Genomic DNA, 18,477 nt, shown 5'->3' on the forward strand with positions numbered 1-18,477 from the left:
TTACCTCAGTCAGTGGAGCGGATTTGAGAAATTACGTCATGTTAACTTTTCTACCTTTGCTTCAGCTCTAGCAAACATCTTTTCCTCAAACTCTCGTTTTCAAAGAATGTTTACAGGTAGAATAAACGAAATGAATATATCATAAAGAACATTGTCAAAATGACATTGTGGTAAAGCCCACTTAATGATGGCATAGCTAATTGATATTAGAGCAAAGGATCAATGCTGCAGCTCTGCCAAAGGAGAACGCCTTCAATAGTAAGACGTTTGTCCCCAAGGTCATATTCTGTTACCGTAATATTGACCTTCCTGTTCCTTCCTGACATTCTGTCCAAATCACATCCTGTTGTTATTGTACAGCCATTTAGGTATCTATCTTCTCTTTCATCCAATACATCCTCCCTGTGATGGCCTCTGTGGCAAGTTATCAAAGTCTAACAATAAAATCTCTTGAGTATTGACGATTAAAATAACTGATCCAAATATATTATACTTGGGAGTGGAAAAACTCATTATGTGAACAGATTTACAAATTATAAGCAATAATTTACTGCTGGTGTTCAGCAGGGTCTTTGGTGTTTTGCTTTAATGTTTAATCTTTTTCTTTAATTTACACATTTCACAACCAACAATAATATGACCCTGTTACAGGGTAATTGAACTTTGCATTAAAGCCATTTTGTTTTTACACATTTTACAACTAGAGGCAAAACATTTCAGCCTCTTAATTTTTGTTTTATAAAACCTTATTTAACATTACATCTATCAGTGTTATGTTTCCAGCTTTGTTGATATGGCTCGCAGGGTCAATGATTAATTTAAAGAGCGAGTTTGCAAGGAGGAGAATTATGACTGTGGTGAAAGTAACGTTAAACATCTGATTATTATGACAGTTTGTCATACCTGAAAGTGGTGCAAGTGTAGTTAATCTGGGAAACTTTTTTCTTTCTTTTTAAGAAACTGAACGTGGTTGGAATGCAAAACAAACAATACTCACCTGTTTTGAGCAGCCAAAAAGGAAGCCACCATCCAAGAAAATCCATTGAAAGAAAGAAAGACCCTCTTGTTTTAGGAGAAGTGTTGCTCTTTAAGAGACAAGGCAGTCAGTGTATGTGTATGTGTGAGTGCATGTATGGAGTAAATAAACGAGCTAGAGAGAGCAAGCAGGGATTGTGAGTGACAGTGAATGCAACAGAGCAGAGAAACAGGTCTGCAGCAAACGGAAAGTGTGCAGTTTTAGCAGTAAATGTGCAGTGTAGGTTACAGTTGCAGTTACAGTTAAAGCCTGCAGCCTCTGAAGACCAAGTGGAGCTCTTGTGTGTTGCTTTCTCATTGCTGGTAAAAGTGAAGGGGGTTAACCCTGAAGTGAGCATCAGCTTTGGCCCTGGAGGTACAGAACCCGTGCTTTCTGACTACAGTCAGGTAGCTGAAGCAGGAATGGTTAACGCTCGGTGGTAGTTTTAGCAGCACCTTTTCCAGCACTACGCAGATTATGATACAGCACCACGTTGCCACCACGTCAGCGCAATGCCACAGTCACTGTTTGAAATGACAGAAATCCACCGAGAGCAACGCATGCTAGTGTTCTCTGTGAAGACACACGTCTCGAAAGCTGGAGGCGGTACAAAATTTGACGGAGGTGGACGCCTCATTATTCTCTATACAGGAAACACTGTGGTCTCAGTTTTTGTTAAAAATGCATAGAATAGTGTAAGGGCATTCCAGAGTATCCTAGATTCACCTAACTTTTAACTTAATAAGGAGAAATAAAAAGTACCAGTGGCGTAATGAGTCAACGCAGAGCCTCAATGCAAGATTATCAAGTTATATCACACCTTCACGTATAAAAACTATCTGACATAGATGGCAGGTGACAGCACACCTGCACGTAGATGAAAACACAGTAGGTCATAATTTGCTTGTTTGCTGTCTTGTCACTTCACCTGCTAACTTTTGTGTTTATTTTCCTCTGCAGTACCATTGCACATGTCCGTAATTGCAATTTCCCAGAATTCCACGCAGGCACACTCTGTACATTTTTTAACATCAAATCATCCATTAAAAAAACAGTGTGAAAAGATATATGTGTACATAAAACTTATTTTGTGTAATTGTAACGTTATTTATTTTGTGAATGACATCAAGTGTGTGACACCATGAAAGTGCCTTGACTGATAAAGCAGTATAAATATCTGATCGGTCAGTATTTTTTGTGCAGTGGTATAACCTGCTTATGTGATAATTATGCTGCTGACAATCAATTAAATACATTTTCAAGATTTTTTCAAAAATTGTAAATCACCTCCCTTGAGCATCCATGCACCAAAATATTATGTTAATGAGTCCAGCAGTGGGCAAGATTAGCTGTAGACACAGTAGCTTCAGCCCTGTTGGTCACTCACACATGCACACAACTTATTGCATGATCTCTCCCGGGCTTATGCCCGCTGGAGATAATGAACCAGCTATGCCTATATAAATATAATAAAAAATCATGACTCTAATAGCCTGAAACATGTAAGGATGTAACCTCACTGAAGCGCTACAATGGTAAAAGAAAATCTCAGAATCATCCAGTTTGACTAGAAACACCAAAGTGAAAAATTTAAAGGCAACAGGAGACAAAATAGGTGAATAGAATTGGTTTAATAGTCCAGGTGGCATTTAGTGAAAGCTCCTCTTAGCTCTGGAGTGTCACACACTAGACACTGGGAATTTCTGAATTGATTCGGCAGTGTCAGTCAGTCCTGCACTTTGCCAGGGGCACTAATCCATGTGATGGAATTCATATGTCTACTTCATATTAAGTTCCCCGTGTTGCTTATTGACCTTTTCATCTAGCATTTTCCCCCACTGATGTGAGCTGGCCCCTTCACAAAAGCTGTCTAGGGCCATTATTTCGCCGCTTTCTATTCTGCTTCCGGTGAGAAACACTTGAACGCTTAACACACTGCTTCTCTCCGAGGTGACTGGGGACGAAGGCTTGAATGGGAAAGAGAACTGGCAGTCTGAGGTGTTTGGGTGCAAGAAATTTAATTGAATGGCTGAATGTTAAAAAAAAAAAAAAAAAAAAAAGAACAACAACAACTAAAAAAAAAGCACATTAATTGCTGTTTGTGGTTTTGTCTTAATTTTGTATTCAGGCATCTATTTTTGTACCCTTTACTTTACACAAATAAGAGGTAAAAAGTTGTATGTATGAAATTAGATAAAAGCCAGGAAAAATATGTTCTTTATTAGACAGTATTAGACCCTTTATTAGACGCTTATTACACTTTCTTAAAGGGTAATTAGGGACACATTACAATTGAAATGCACTGTAAACTAAAGTGTGTTATTTATCACCGTTAGACCTTCATTAGACTTTATGAGAGGATATTTAGTGAGACATTACAACAGAACTGTATTGTAAACTAAAGCGCATTATTTCCCAGTGTTAGACCCTTTATTATACTTAATTAGAAGGTAATTTGGGACATGATGACAGAACTGTACTGTAAACTGAGGTAAAATGCTTCTCTAATTACCCTCTAAAAAGTTTTAAGAATGGTCTAATACTGTCTAATAAGGAACATATTATTTCTAGTTCTTATTTGATAAAAAGTACAGGTTGTTGCGTCTTATTACTGTATGGTGTATGAAATCTAATTAGGTTGTAGCTCTGTTTATTGATAAAGAACATTTTGTCTAATTCCATGCAACGTACAGCTTGTTACATCTTATTCATGTACAGTAAAATAAAGTGTGACCATTATGTCTTCATCTGTATTCAGGCATCAATTTTTATAAAGAAAAAAAAAATGCTGTTAGATTGGTATGCTTTTGAGAACATACAAGCAGTTTCCGGCTAATACAGGCTGAATGACGGCTCTCTTTCAGACAAGGAGGAATTTCAATAGAGTCTGGATGCACATTTACATATTGTCACGAAAACTCTTATCACCATGGCACATTCATAGTGCCACGCATTGTTATTTAGGCATCTGACGTTGTTTGCCATGATTGCGTGTGCCATCATTTCTTCTTCTGTTTGATGAAAAGTGATTCTCTTAAACACCCACTCAGGCACTGTGGCCATAGATACCTATTGTGTTTCTGTGTTTTTTGTCAGCGGCATCAAATCAAAGTCGACATGCATGACTGTTCCTGTTGTGAGACGTACATTGCAAACCTCTCTTTTTACGCAACCACACACACACACACACACACTCTCTCTCTCTCTCTCTCTCTCTCTCCCCCTTTCACACAGCTTTACACGCACACAGACACATTTTTCAATTTGCCTACTTTAGCGAACACTACCACAAATGAAAGGAGAACCCTTGTCCTTTAACTCGAATATGATGAATGCCTTCTCTTCTTCACTTTGAAAAGATCTTCTCTCCATTTGCCCTTTTAGCCAGCTCAATACAGAACAGTACTTGATTAAATCCCATTAGCACAGTTATTTGGATCAAGGACCTTGATTAAAATGCAAAAATATAATTTTCCTGTAGCAATAGCCACCAGAAATGTATGCTATTGTCTTGCTCTATGCTTTAATCTACTATACATATATGAACTTGCCATGATAATTATGACATTTGCCTCTATTTAATGCTGTTGCTGAAACAAATCTTTATTACGATCAGGTTGTGTTTTAGGTCAGAATTTGTCACATTATCAACTTGCTGCTCTTTAACAGCCACATGCTTTGCCACCTATAAGATTTCACACTGCGTCACAGTTATGTGAACTGAAATGCTCTGAGAAACTATGATTGAAGGTGAGTGGCATGTACAAGTTATGTTTTGAATGTATGCCGTAGGTTTAAAGAAAACTCTCACCACTGGGGCCAAATGAGGCGGTGCTGCATGCAGCCGCTGCAGTCCTAGAAATGGTGTTTTTAAGAGAGTACCTCTGCTATCTTTTTAATTAATATCTGCCTTGAGGCGACTAGTTAGATACAAACAGAAAAAAAGCCTTGGTGCATACCAATGGTCTGCAAAAAAATCCAGTATTGGGTAAAACATTCCCTCTGTGGTCAAAATGAAAATTAATTTGATCAAGTCCTCGTCAAATGATAAATAATTCCACGAATAATTTATCTTGATATATTTGAATGAGTTCGTTTTTTGCACTTACACACACAAAGAACTAATTTCACCATTCCAGTTCATTTAAAAAATCCAACCGTATGAAGATTTATCTGGAGACAACTACAAACACTCAGTCATGATTATTTTAGTTTTATATTTGAATTTTTTAAAAAGTTTCCTAATATTTAATCTCTTCTGCACCATGAAAATATCCACTGGCACGTTTTGGGGAAGTTTTTGTGCAATTAGGATGTGATCGTCCTGAACGAGCGTTTAGAAAAAGAGCAGTCTGGGAAACTTTAATCCTTAGACAGCAGTCTGCCAATCGATGTGCAGAGTCACAAAAGCATAAAACCATATGTACTTCTGCAATTAAACAGTAATGATGAAATAGTTTCCTCAGATAAATGTAATGGTCTATCATTAGCTTGCATGCTCTGTCATTTTGTATTGAAAACACTGAAAAGGACATTAAAAAGCCATTCCAAAGCACTAATACTTTAAGCACCAGTCAGCTCTAAAAAAAAAAGTTTGTTTACTATTCTTCTTGGGGAACTAAACAACATGAGGGAGGTCACATCTGCCACTGCCAGTGCATGTCCCACTCTGAGCATCAAACACCTAATAGACATTAATTACAAATTAGGGAAACCAGATTTGACTGAGCAAATGGGAAGCATGTGAATATACATCTCTAACACAGGCTAGCATTGAAGAGACTTCAAATTGGCCTCTGAATTCAAAACTAGCTGAAGGGCAGAGTCCGACATCTTATCTGAGGAGCATTGGTACACATGATTTCAAGCATCTGGGCAATTAAAGAAAAAGAAAAGAAAAAAAATAGGAACACATTACAGCTGAAATGTACCATAAAGTGTATTATTTCCCATTGTGAAACCCTTACTAGACTTTTTTAAAGGGTAATTAGAGGCACATTACAACAGAACTGTTCTGTAAACTAGTGTATTGTTTCCCACTGTTACTGGTTGATTCCACAAGGCATGGCGTGTCTGCACCACAGCTTTGATCCGTCCTCCACCTGCAGCCTCCATCAGTAGCGTTTCAAAAGCGTTTCAGCGGTGGAGCATTTTGCCTGCCTGATTATGTTTACTTGCACAGATTTTGTTGATTTGATCCTCTTTCCTTGCTCTTTGTGCTTCTACCATGGATAAGTACACTACATTGTTAAACAGTTTCTTTTCTGTCCGTCTTTATGATTGTGAGTCTGCATGGGGTCTTTTATTTTGAAAATTGACTGGATTCTCTCTGCTTTCTTTTTGTCTGATTTCTTGGCCACTTGAACAGCTCTGTGCTTATTAACGTGCCATCCGTCAAAAATAAGACTCATGTAAATTAGGGACACATTACAACAGAAATGAACTGTAAACTAAATTGAAATGTGTCCCTAAATATTCACAAAAGGACACAACCACATGTACTGCAGTTAAACAGTGATGATGAAATAGTTTCCTCAGATAAATGTAATGATCTATCATTAAACTGCATGCTATTATTTTGTAATCAGAGTCACTGAAACCCATCTGAAGCACTAATACTTTAAGCACCAGTCAGCTTTAAAAAACAAAACAAAAACGTTTGTTTAGTATTCTTCTTGGGGGAACTAAACACCACGAGGGAGGTCACATCTGCCACTGCCAGCGCACGTCCCACTCTGAGCATCAAACGCCTAATAGACATTAATTACAAATTAGGAAAAGTAGATTTGACTGGGCAAATCGGAAGCATGTGAGTATATTTCTCTAACCACAGGCCAGCGTTGAAGAGACTTCAAATTGGCCTCTGAATTTGATTCTAGCTGAAGGGTGGAGTGCTACATCTTATCTGAGGAGCATTAGTACACATAATTTCAAGCACCAATTTATTTGCCTCTGAGCAATTAGAAAAAAAAAACAGAGCATGAGCAGTAATCTTTTGTGTGGCGAAAATGTGAACTAATGTAATGAATGAAGAATTATTTGCCCTAAGAAAAATTTTAACTCGGCGTGGGTGTGTGTGTGTGGGTGGGAGGTGGGGGTGGGGGTGGCGGGGGTTCGAGGTACATGCATATGTGCATTCGAAACCAGACAACACAATTGAAAGAGAAATCTAAAAAAAAAAAAAATCTTTCCAAAGTGAGCTGGCTCTGTGAGAGTAAACAGTGCAATCCTATTTGACAAGGCAAAATTGGCTGCGTGGATGCTTGAAGGAACAAAAAATATCATCTGCGTGAGGTTATCTCTTGAGAGAGAAAAAAATTAAATCAAAGCCATGACTATCCATTCCTCAACCAACTCATACAAGGACAAGAGCAAACATTTATTAGTAATTACTTTTTTATTTGATCTTTTCATCTTTTTTTTCAGATAGATCACAATGAACACAGCCTTTAGACAATAGCAGTTGAAATAATCCATACAAATGAATGTCTCTGGTCTTTTTCACCAGTTGGCCATTGTAGCGTGGAGCCCTATGCTATCAGTGTGGGCTTGGGGGGGTGAGGGGACGACACTGACAAACATCGGGTGCTTGTTTTAACTAACCAAAATGGCATGTTGTCTCTATGTGTGTGTTCGCGTGTGTGAAGCAGTGGCTGTCTTGAGTCTGTGTGCACCTGCAGCAGTCAGTGAGTCAGAGACCAGAGGCGGTTAGCCACATTCACCGAGGCCCTGTCCTAATCACTTGGTAAAACCAACAGTCTCAAGTGGGCAAAAAATAGCCCACAGATTTGAGTAATGCACTGCCAACAGTGTGTGATGCCAACAGTGTGTAATTAGACAATGAGAGGCCTTACATTAGGCTCAATCTCCAACATTGTGTTGACCTCAAGCAGCAGCCTCTGCTCTATTAGACAGCAAATAGCCTGAGAGGAGGGGGGGGGCATGGCTTTAAAGAGTTCCTTCATTCCACTGGACCCAGCTCATCTCCTGCCCACAGCGTGTGAGTGTACAGACGTGGGGGCCCGGCCAGGGGAACACCATTAGAGGGGACAGCACTTTAAAGGGATGGTTTGGATTATTTAATGTCGGGTTGTATGAGGTGCTAAGGCTAAGCAATGAACTGCTGTGGACAGGGTCAGCGACAAGAGGTATTTTAGGCACTTAAAAAAAAAGTACCACAGAAAAAACAATATTTAGAATATTATCATCAATTTACTTTGCTATCAAGCAGCCTTTTCTAATGGGAAACCACTGTTAGATAAACCAAACATCGCTCTCTCTGACTCACCCAAACTCCAAAGGCAAAGTCAGTAATTTTACCTCGCAGGACATGGGAGATGCTGGTCTTCCACTACCTCAATCTGTTGTTTGTGTTGTTGTGTGACTTCAGTGAATCTGAACTATTTGTTTAAAACACAAAAGTCACTCAACAACACAAACAAACTAACGGATCGAGGCAGACCAGTAATTCCTGTGTTCTGTGAGGTAAAATGACTGATTTTGCCTGTGGAGTTTGGTTGGTTTCAACAGGCTCATATATGGCAGTTTCCCATCAGAATAGGCTAAACGACAGCAAAGCGGTGAAAATATTGTGAATATAGCCTATGCCTAAATTGTTATTGATTTTTTTGTTTAGGTAGCCCTTTTTTAAGTAACCAAAACACATTTTTGTTGACCTGTCCACAGCAGGACATTGCTCAGCTTCCATGTTGGCAGTCCCCTCTGCTTCTCCGAACTGCAGGCGTGTTGAAAGCCACCTACTGTAGCTAATACACAGCTGATAAGTACCTCAAACAACCCCACTTCAAACAATCCAAACTATCCTTTTAAATGTGCCTGAAGTGTGACAGTGACTCTTTGTGGCAGCCAAACTGAGTAAAAAACAGAATCCTGGGGTGACCTCTGCGCTCCATTTTAATTAATGCCCAAATAAAACAGAGACCACAGCTGTAGAGGTTTAATGTGAGTTGGAATTAAATCTATAGTACACAGGTAACACAAATTAAATACGAAGAAAGGAATTGTTTTGTCAGACAATGAGGGCATGAAAGCGAATCAAGCACACACACAGTGTAGAGAATGCTTGATCCGGCATGTAGACTGAGCACAATGAGATAAAACGAAAATAAACCATGAAGACAAGTGTGGAAGTGTCACATTTGTCGGGTAGTGTTTTGCCCTCTCTTTCAGCCCTCACTTTACCTTTAAGGGGCTATGCATTTAAACGAAAGGCAGTGTGCTGCTGAAGTGCCTGTGTGTTTGTGTGTGCGTGTGTGTGCGTGCGTGCAAAACAGCATTTTTGCTTGGATCACAGTTGCAGAGTGCACTTTGAACAGCACATTTTAACCGTTTGTGCCGTTTGTACGATGTGAATGTCAGGCTTGCTTGATTTATCCAGATATTTGAGAGATAAGAAAAAAAAAACCTCATTTTAAAAATAACCATAAATATTTTTCCTCTGCCGTCAAATCTTCCAAGCTCTCGCTAAAAACAGCCTCTGCCATCTCCCAGGAAAAGAGCAAGGGTAAACCGAAACCAAATACTTTACAGACGAAAGAGAGGAGAAAAGCTAACAGTTGCTTTGCTCCTCAGAGGCGAGAAAGCAAACAGCTGAAGAGGAGAAAAAGTAAGCAAATGAATAGTGAAATAAAAAAAAGAAGATGGCAAGCAGGCAATGGCAGAATGACAGGAGAATGTCCAAACATGTACCTCGATTAAGAAAAAGACGCAAGAACAGAAATAGCAAAATACTTAGATGTGACACGTCTGAAGGGTAGAAAATTATATTTGCTGTCACGATTCCAACTCAGCTCAGATACACTTAAACACACCGGGAGCCATATGAATGTAAGTCACTGTTCCCTCTCATGGCTGCATCTTACATAGATTTGGTGATTGTGGACATTATTTTCCAGAACACATCTAATCAAATAGCCTACTGTTCTGCTTATTTTACTGTCAGTTATTAGAAAAAGCACCTCCCTTTCTTATTTCAGAGAGAGTGGCCGAAATGTGCCAAAATTTTCAAAAATAAATGTCTGTATCATTATTATTTTTTTTTTTTAAGAAAGCCTGAATGTGAAGACACTTGGTTGTATAAACCGTGTACCTAAACAGCTAAGACATCAAATCCAAAAGTAACTTCAGATAGAATTTCAGATGTCAAGTTTCTCTGCAAAGTATGAGAATTCGAACATGTATAGAGAAGGAGTACATACATAAACAACACAGACTGCTGAAAAAGAACCTCTTTTGGTCCTTTATAGAAAATGCACATTCTGGTGGACCAGGGCTTTTATAAGCAGTCACAAGCTCCACAGATACAACAAGCTCTCCGCAGAGACAGTAAGGCAGTTTTATGATCACCAAGGAAACCACTCCACTTTCCATATGGCAGGTTTCTTTTTTGGAAAGAAAAGTAAAAACATAATGAAACACAAGATTTACGCATACTAGTTATTGTTAAAGAAAATAGCTGCCCTGTAAAAATCTGCTCAGTAAAAATATTCAAACTGTTATCTTGTGGTTGTTGCTTTTTGTTGTTGGTTTTTTGAATTGTATTCTCGATCAGCTGGCTCATTTAGCTTTCAACAGTTATTGTATTTGATCCAGCTGGATCTCAGGGTAAAAAGAGGCGACATCTCAAAAGCACTGAAGCCAGCCTGCAAAGATGCAGAATAGAGAGGAAAAAAACACCAACAAAAACCCAAACTAAAGCAAACTCACAGAGTTCGACAGCTACTAAGGCAACTTTTGCCAAATACAATATAAGCCCATGTATATTGCAACACAACTATATATTAATTTAATAAAATACACAATATAGCTTTTGTACACATAACAATTTGGCTCAAATGCACAGAAATTGCAGTAAAATCAATAAAAATATGTCAATTTTTTGATGTAAACACATCTAAATTGGATACATTTACACATATAATGATATTATGTATAGTGATAATGTGAAGGGACATTTTCTTGTTTGTTTATATTTTTGGGATAATCATCTTCGAAACAATGGCAGTGTCCTTTGCAGTTCTTTGAGTTAACACCCCCGCTCTTGACCTTTAACTCGAGGACACTTTTTTGCTGAGATTCCTCATTTCTTTTTTTTTTCTTATAAAATGTATAAATATTTTGTTAATATTTGGACACTATACATGGATTCATACATATAATCATCTATATCGTCATATAGATATTATCTTTTCACATTTGAGGAAAAATGTCCCTTTTTATACAACTTGTGATTGCCTTAAGGCGTCGTCACACACATGATAATTCACTGTACACAAGGGACTGAAAGCTGATGATGTTCATGTAGAAGACAATTACACAGATGGCCAGTTGTGTGTAAGCTTTAGTGTGTATGTATGTGTGTGTGTGTGTGTGTGTGTGTGTGTAGGGGCATCAGTGCATGTGAGTGCATAAGCATGTGTTTGCGCAGAGTGTAGTGCACATGTGTAAAATTGGTGCGTGCAGCTACACCGGCCAGCAACATGAATGTTTAAATAGAGGCGTGAGACAGACACAACTTACACATGTGGCTACAAATGACAGGTGAAACATGGTTACACTGTTAATAATTCTCCTTCAGCCTGGCATTTAAGCCCCTCCGAACACGAGTCCATAGCCAACCCCTGCGATTACACCCCTGATTAACCAATCTCTTCATGTTCAGATACAGAATCCGTCACACCTTTATTAAAATCAGAAAAGATAAGGTGTATCGTGATCTTTCACTGTCCCAAACAGATCAGAATCTGCTTCTCTGCTTCCTTGTCGATTGTCGTGTCTGACCACATGTAGTCCTTTTTCGTTCAGTTTCTATGGTCATCACACATAACAGAAATCCACCTACACAAATTTAGATATGTAGGATTTCACGAGAGACCATGAACAACACACTTATGAGCTGGTGGGCACTTAGATAATAGCTTGCGAGGTGCCAGAGGCATAAGCCTCTGCAATTTGCTTAAGAATCCAAAACAAAGAGTTTATAAATTCAGCAGAATTCAGATGTTTGTTACCCAGTTTCTTTTTGTTAGGAGGGATCTTAGCACCGAAACTGGTGCTAAATAATAAATGTTCCCATTGTCCGTCCAGTGTCGGTACTTTTCAACAACAAATACAGTGAAAAGAACTCCTATCATAAGAGCCATTTTTGATTTGGTGACAGTGACAGTTTTGGCATGAGAGTTTTTGGAATAGCCTCATATTCCTCTCTCTACCTCCCCACTTCTCCTCGTTGCAGTCCTCTGTGTCACTTCCTGAGTGTGCCGGTGGCCTCACTTCCTCTGCAGTCCTGCAATAATTTGTCGATGTCTCTCACCACCTGGTCAGCGTCCATTCTGTCACGGTTGGTGTCAGGCTCCACCTGCTCCAGGACACACTCCATTTCACCTGTTGCCTCCTGGCTGATCCTGGAGCGGGCCTCCGCGAGCACCTTGGCCACTGGATCTGAGGGAGGCAAAGGCGGGTAGCCCCCCTGGTCTCTGCTTTGTTTAGTTGGCGACAGGTACTGACCGTCAGGAGGCCCGTAGTGGCCGGAGCAGGTGGCGGGAGGAGGTTTGCCTTCAGCCCCATCGGCCGGGCTTTTGACTGAGGAGCAGGGAGACATGGTGGAGCAGCCCTTGGTGGGACTGCTGGATGCTGAGGGGACCTCTTGGAGCAGTGGACTAAGGGCTCGTTTCGCCTTCAAGTAGGGCTTAACATTGGCGACCAGGATGGTGTGGTCACGCCGCTCTTTTCCGAAAGTACAGAATGTCTTCTTGCCATTGGGGTTGACAGTCTCGTAGGTCTCTGTCTCGGGCACGGTCTCCATCCCCGCCGGCACAAACATATTGTTGCGGTAGTCGACGCCCTCCGCCTGGTTTCCTCCAGCAGGGAACTGGGGCATCCAGCAGCGGTCAGAATGACCCAGCACTCGGCACTCCTCTGTACAATTCACACAATCCTCATCTGCAGAGAGAGACAAAGGAATGGGGAGGATGGAGGGAGAAGAAAGTGATATTTATGTCAGTAGTGTGCATAGAATGGAGTGAAACCACACAGGAAGAAGGTAATAGAATCACAGTGCTGTTATGAAATTGAACTGTACAAAGAGTTTGAGCCCAAAGTTAGAGAAGTAGAGCCAAGCCTAATGAAATTATGTAAAAAAGAGGAAGAGCCAGCTAAGGATGTCCCATTCCAAGTAGTGTAGATGCATGCATGCATGCATGCACACACACACACACACACACCTTTCCAAGGGACTGGGGGACACCTGCTAGCATTTTCCAAAGCTCTGATCAAGGGGATGGCAGAGCATACAGAAGGGATGGGGAGGGAGCGGGAGAAAAACAACAACAGTTGAGGTTTGGCAAAGGCATAGTGCCGTTATCATAAATTCATGTCAGTGGGCTTTGAAGCCCTCCCTAGACAGAGACACTGTGCCAAATGGCTTGTGCTTCTTCCCTGTGTGTTTGTGCCTGTTTATTTGTGTGCCCCTTGTTGTTGTTGTTGTGTGTGCGTGCATGTGTGTATAAGTGCGAGTGTTTGTTCCCCTCTTTCATCTCTATTCAGAAGGATGCACACTCTGGCTGATTATGGGAGTGTTCATGCCTGTGTCAAACAGATCCAGAACTTGGTTAAAAAAATATTAATAAAATAAAAAAAGAGGAGCACATTTTTTTTTCTCCTCTTGGGCGTGAAAGCGAAAAATAGAGAAAAAAAACAAACCGAGCATCTGTTGTCCCATAAATGGAATTTTTCCATTGGCCGGGTGGGATGAAACCAACAGAAGACACAGGCAGAATCCTAACAGTAGAGACTATACAAATGAAATTGGTACAACTAATCCCTCGTTTCTCATCCTCATCCACACGCTGTAATATACCGTAAGTTGAAACATCTCTGTTTGCTGCCTTGACAGGCCTCCACCACTCATTTCATTAGTTGAACAGGTGTAAATTTTTACATGACATTTTTTACATGAAGCTGAAACTGAACATCAGCCTGGAAAGCTTGTGCAGTTTGTGTAATGTAAGTGTAATTTAAGTGTTCACATGCAACTGACAGGCTGAGAGATGGACCTCATTTGTGTGATTTGCCATTATATGTTCCAAAATGCCAATGTTACTGTTTGTTAGTGTTTGTTCTGGTGGTTTATGGTTGATTATGTTGTTTGCTTTGCATAGGATTTACAAATAGAAAATAGGTAGTAGACATGCGGCATTGTGGAATTTATAATGGAATGCAGATCAGTTTTGCAAATCCAATACCTGAAGAAAGCTTTATTTCAATACTGAACCCCAATAACAATATTGGATTGGTCCCATCTCTAGCTGCTACAAATAACCATTTTCATTGTTAATTAATCTGTTATATTACTTTCTCAATTTCTAAATTTGTTGTTTGGTCTATGAAATGTCCAAAAATGGTGAAAAATGTTGTTCAAAGCCCAGGATGACATCCTCAAATATCTTGTTTTGTCCCAAACCCAAAGATATTCACTTTACTGTCGTAAAGGAGTAAAGAAACAAGAAAACATTAACATCTAAGAAACTGGAATCGGAGAATTCTGTCTTATTTTCATAGAAAATTAATCAAATTGATTTAATATGTAATAGCTGACAACTAATTATAATTAATAGATGAATTGTTGCTGCTCTAAACAACACAACAGCATTTAGCACAGCTCTCCAGTACAATCTAAAAGGTTGTCTGTACAGGGTTCTAAACAAATGCAGCTCAGGGCAATTTGCATATTGGTTTAGAGATATGCAATGCATCTCTGGCTGTTTGTGGAGCCAAACACTGCAGACAAACACCACACTTCTATTTTTTTACAGCAGTGCAACATTTGCTTGTTTGCTAAAATGCACTTTTTGGAACAAAAACAACAAGCTGCAACAGAACTGAGGCGGCTCGCTTTGTCAAGAGGAATTAGGCAAATCTATTCATAGGAGCTTAATTTTTGTATTGTTTATATTTGTATAGCCAAGTGAAAGTGTCAGAAGCACAAGTGGCAGACAGCAATATTTGAACTAAAACACAGTCATAGACTTGGCAAATTCATGCTTTTAGAATTAACAGAAAACAGCTCCTTGTCTTATTTCTCTTCGTCTGCTCAATGAAAATATTTAAACCTTGATTCCTTGTGATGAATCTTTGTCCTCGTGTCTTGAATGTGGGACCAAAACGACAATTTAAATCAGTGAAATTTGTCTTCTTTTAATAAACCTTGTGGCTTAAAGTCTGAAAGCTAAATCAGTAGGTGAAATTTGAGAGATATGTTAAAGAGATACTTTGGATATGTGAAGTTGGGTTGAATTAGGTAGATAGATGACAGATGCCGGTCGGCACAGCCCCAGTCAGGAGATGCAGAGAGGGGCACCAGCATGGAAGCGTCTCTGCTATATTTAGAGTATTTTCACTGTTTTACTTTGCTGTGAAACAGCTTCGTCTGATGGGAAATCACTGTTATACCATAGTTACTCCATAGTTGAAATCAGTAATTTTACTTCTCAGAATGTGGTAATTTTTGGTCTACCAATGCCTCGATCTTTTAGCAAGTTTGTGTGTTACTGTGTGGCTTTTATGTTTTAAAAAGACAATTAGGATTCACTCTATTTGTTTATCCTCCGTGCTGGTGCCCCTCTCTGCTTCTCCAAACTAGGGGCGTACTGACTAACATCTACTGCAGATAATAAAGTGACAATCACTAAGTACCTGATACAGTTCTTTAAATTTAATACCATCCTTTTAGCACATGGATTAAAAAATGTTCTTTCAAGCTGTGTTTTAAAGGTAACATTTAAAGGGGTCAGAATGAGGCTGTACAGCATTTCCACTGTTATCCTCAAGTAAATGTGAGAAGACAACATTACTGCTAGAAGCTGTAAAGCCACCCCGTCAATTCCATTACGTGATGCATGGACCTTTACAGCATGGTGAGAGTGCATGCTTAAAAGACCACAAACTTAGGACTAATACAATCTTTTCGTGGATGCAAATGAGCGGGCAGAGTGGATGTGCTTGAGTGCACTTGGCTGGGGCTGTCTTTGCCATGTTGCGGGTCAGCAGCCTTGATTCCTGAGAGACTGCCCTCCTAAGCTGTAGAGATGAGCTTAACACTTCACAAATGTTTGAAGAAGCCAAACAGCGCTGGCAAAGAGAGCCTGACATTTCCCATGTTGAGGCAGTCATCTGAAGAGGAAATAAGGTGAGCTGGAAAGCGTGGGCCAGACCAGTTTGAGATGGACTACATTTAAATGGTGTAGGGGTGAGCGAATGCATCTGCACGCACCAGAAGAGAAGCATTTGTGTGTGTGTGTGCGTGCGCGCATGTGTTTGTGCAAGAGTGACTTGAGATTTGAGCAAGAAAATATAAACAACGTGTCAAAAGCACAAAGATCGATGATATGGTCGAAAGCTTGTACATATATAATACAAACCTGAATACACTTTCCAACCAGAACACGCTATTACTGTAATCCATCATCGAGCCACAGAATACAGAGCCTACGTGTAGCCAAGCTTAACAGCTGGACAACCACTGCCAGTCACACACCAGGCTCGCATGCATTCCAGACACACACAATTAACTTAGCCCCTACGACGTCTTCATGCTCTCAGAGGTGATTGTCCATTCACCGTGTGCATATTAAAGCATAAATAATCCATGCAGACATATTTCCCTCTATTTAGTTGGAGGAAACCTCTGATAGATTATTCATGTCTCAGCTGCACGTTCAACCTTGAGGCGTTCTCCTCATATCTATGGCTAACAATATGACATATGAGAGCAGGGGTGACATTCATCTCCCTCCCTCCCCCCCTCTCCCTCTTCACCATGGCTGTACCAGCTCTCTGCGATGGGCAACAGAAGCCTCCACCAAGGACACATTTGCCTGTGATGATTTGGCTACCAGGGGCGTGCTCAATCGCTGCCTCTCCAGTTTCCCTCTCAGCGCTGCGTACGGTCCAAGATAAATTACACTGATAGATACGGTGAATCATGCAATCATTTGTCACAATTTGATTCACCTCTCAGTCACTGATTTGATACGGTGCAATGATGAAACACACTAATCTGCTTTACTCATTATTTTTGAACATACAGTAAATCTTGAAGAAGAAGACTCATATTATGACATTATTATTAGAGGTGTCACAATTTCAATATTAAATTGAAAATCGATCAAAATGAGCTTTCAGTTTCTATAATCGAAATCAAAGGCAGAATCGGCTACTCTCCCAAAGATGACACAGTGTATCTTAACAGCCATTAAATTTACATCACACTTGATACTTTCTAGATTATCTTTTTAAAAAATTTGAAAATGTAATTGACAGTTGAAGTAAAAAAAAATCAAACACTTCATCTATGCACACAAACGATGTAATTCTTTCAAATCTGTGATAGTGAGTGCTTGTCTTTACCCTGTAAAACAAGAAAGTTGATAAAACTCAAAATTTCAAGGCAACCAACTACGATCATTTACTCTTCTTCTTTGGATTATCTTGAATGTTTTCAGTTTTATTTAATTGTTGTTGACAAATCTCATTCACGGCGCACAAAATTTAAAGATTCAAGTTTATAGAAAGAAGAAATTAAGTAAGTAAAAGTAAATTACCTCATCAAAAGACTGAGTCCGATTCAAACTCAACCTTTTGCTTTCTTTTGTTTTTTTTTCGTTTTTTTACAGTGTACCAGTATTTTTCACAAGAGGGCAAAGTAATCCTTACTCCGCCTTTCACTGGCTTACCCTTAATTTCTTACCCTAACCCTGACCAATCACTCCTCATGTCTAAACCATTCAAACAATGAAGCAAAACGAGCCAATCAGATGAAGGGCCGTTAATGACTTTGCCCCAAAAAAAAATGGTACCTGTAGCCTTTTTACAAGAGAAAAGTGCACACTTTTGAGTGGCCCTGGTGGATTATCTCGGCAAAGAGGAAGTGCTCACCAACACAGATTTAACAAATTTCTGAACAAAATATGAGAGAATAAACCTTTTGTGTGCACAGAAAAAGTCTTTCACTTCAACTCATGAAAAATGGGAGCAAACACAAAAGTGTTCATATTTTTGTTGAGTGTATGTTTTGTGTGGATGTCCTCAATCCATCATAGCATTACCTTTTTCTTTTTTGCCCCGTCACTGCTTTCATTTTTCTGCTGAATTCCTAAGTATTTGTTGTAAAATCAAAACCTCAAGATAGCTCGGACCTCAAGATATCAATCTATGTTTACAACAACAAAACAGTATTCTTTATCTTTCAGTGTTCACTCTTTTATCAGGTTTGTAATCTTGGACACTGATATTGTATGGCTTAAAAAGAAAAATGCGTCCTTAAATCTCATCTTATACACAGCCTTGAGAAAGGCCGGTACATCTTGTAACCACTCTGGCCCTGAACCAAATGGGAACAAATGAAAATGACAGGGCATGCTGCACTGATATGCAGCAAGAATTTT

At 39.6% G+C, this 18,477-nt stretch overlaps 1 protein-coding gene across 2 annotated transcripts in view; it reads right to left on the reverse strand.

The window, feature by feature from the left end:
- Window positions 1–7,393: 7,393 nt before the first annotated feature.
- The window catches only part of pcdh17 (protocadherin 17), an 80,705-nt gene continuing 69,621 nt past the window's right edge, over window positions 7,394–18,477 (reverse strand). For both annotated transcript variants that reach the window (XM_084715084.1, XM_084715075.1), the window contains exon 5: window positions 7,394–12,976. In XM_084715084.1, the coding sequence (XP_084571210.1) occupies window positions 12,279–12,976 (698 nt within the window). In that variant the 3' untranslated portion in view covers window positions 7,394–12,278. The remainder of the gene's footprint in view (window positions 12,977–18,477) is intronic.

The sequence above is a fragment of the Lutjanus erythropterus genome, chromosome 1 (assembly GCF_056507025.1).
Source record: "Lutjanus erythropterus isolate fLutEry1 chromosome 1, fLutEry1.hap2, whole genome shotgun sequence".
Classification (NCBI taxonomy): Eukaryota; Metazoa; Chordata; class Actinopteri; order Lutjaniformes; family Lutjanidae; genus Lutjanus; species Lutjanus erythropterus.